The following is a 1,376-nucleotide window of genomic DNA, read 5'->3' as shown; positions in this document are numbered from 1 at the left end:
GTGGGGCGCTCTGCTGGGGTTGGAAGGCCCCAGCCCTGCCCACAGCTGTGCAGCGTCCACACCCACCCCAACCCACTCTGCTCTCCCAAGGCTTTAAAAGGGGAGTCTGGTGGCCTTGGACCTCCCCACAGATGAGCTCCGTCAGCAGCAGGAACCGGCTGAGCTCTGCATGTGCCCTAGGAGAGGCTGCTCTGGTGAGGTGAGTGCATGCTGCTGGGAGCTGCGGGACTACGTGGGTGACTGGAGGTGAGGGGCAGGAGCAGGACAGGGTGCCCATGGGCTGGGACAGAGCAGGGGACACTGGGCACAGTGCTATGCTTACACGGGAAGCTGCCAGGGCTTCTAGCCCAGAGCCCAGCCAGCTCCTAGGGACAATGGAAAGCAGTCTGCGGGGCGGGGGTGGACTGAAACCACAAGCGCAGAGCTCGGAGCGCTCTGTGAGAGAACAGAGCCCCACTTGGGAAGAACCACTAGGGAGGGGCAGGGATAAAGCAGGTGAGAGCAGTGTGGAGGAAGCAGCCAGGTACCTGCTGTAGCCCATTTGCTGGCAGGCTACTTTCGCCAGCTCCAGGCTGAAGTGGTCGTAGCAGATGCAGGACCAGACTCCGGTGTTTCTGTTCAGGACCTGCAGGATGGATCTGTCTTTGGAGACGCGGGCTGCAGATGAACACAAAGCCAGTGCTGTCACGGGTGACTTTGGCAGCAGAGGCTTGCTGCAGCAGTCCAGCCCCTCTGGAGCTCTAGCAGGGTGCCCTGGACTCACCCCCAGCTGGTGGCCCCTCGGGGACCCACTGGGGACAGTGGGCCTCATCCTCGCCTTGCAGGCAGTCCACGTGCCCGTCACAACCCTGCTGCAGCCGCACCAGCTTCAGGGGCTGTTTGCAGATGAAGTAGTGGTAGTCCAGGTAGACCTTGACTGCAGGTAAAGGGGGGACTTAGGGCTGAGCCGGTGCTGCTCAACAGGCTCAGGGCTTGCCTTGGGGGGCTCAGGAGAGCCAGCCCCAGCTGAGCCTGGGCTCCAGAGCCGGGTTTGCTGAGCCGTGGCTGAGGGGGGACTGAGGGGTGAGCCGGTGCTGCTCAACAGGCTCAGGGCTTGCCTTGGGGGGCTCAGGAGAGCCAGCCCCAGCTGAGCCTGGGCTCCAGAGCCGGGTTTGCTGAGCCGTGGCTGTGCCTGGCAGCAGCAGGAGGAGGGGGGAGAGAAGAGCAGGAGCTGTACCCAGGAACCCGACCATAACCAGGCAGGCGAGGGTGAGCACCGCCGCCAGGACGGGGATGCCGATCCGCTTGAAGGACTGCAGTGTCGTGGAGGTTTTGCGTCTCCTGCTGGGATCTGCAACACAGAGGGGCGGCGCACAGCACTCACTGGGCTCGACTGG

At 63.7% G+C, this 1,376-nt stretch overlaps 1 protein-coding gene across 1 annotated transcript in view; it reads right to left on the bottom strand.

The window, feature by feature from the left end:
• LOC104496370 (transmembrane protease serine 4-like) overlaps nt 1-1,376 on the bottom strand; it is a gene marked incomplete at its 3' end in the record, with an annotated part of 8,080 nt that overhangs the window by 2,012 nt on the left and 4,692 nt on the right. The window contains 3 exon segments of the mRNA XM_010139475.1: nt 528-657; nt 764-916; nt 1,217-1,330. Coding sequence (XP_010137777.1) covers nt 528-657; nt 764-916; nt 1,217-1,330 — 397 coding nt within the window.

This window comes from Buceros rhinoceros, unplaced genomic scaffold (genome assembly GCF_000710305.1).
Source record: "Buceros rhinoceros silvestris isolate BGI_N320 unplaced genomic scaffold, ASM71030v1 scaffold30567, whole genome shotgun sequence".
Classification (NCBI taxonomy): domain Eukaryota; kingdom Metazoa; phylum Chordata; class Aves; order Bucerotiformes; family Bucerotidae; genus Buceros; species Buceros rhinoceros.
Note: the sequence above shows the minus strand (reverse complement) of the source record. Positions and strands in the feature narration are given on the sequence as shown.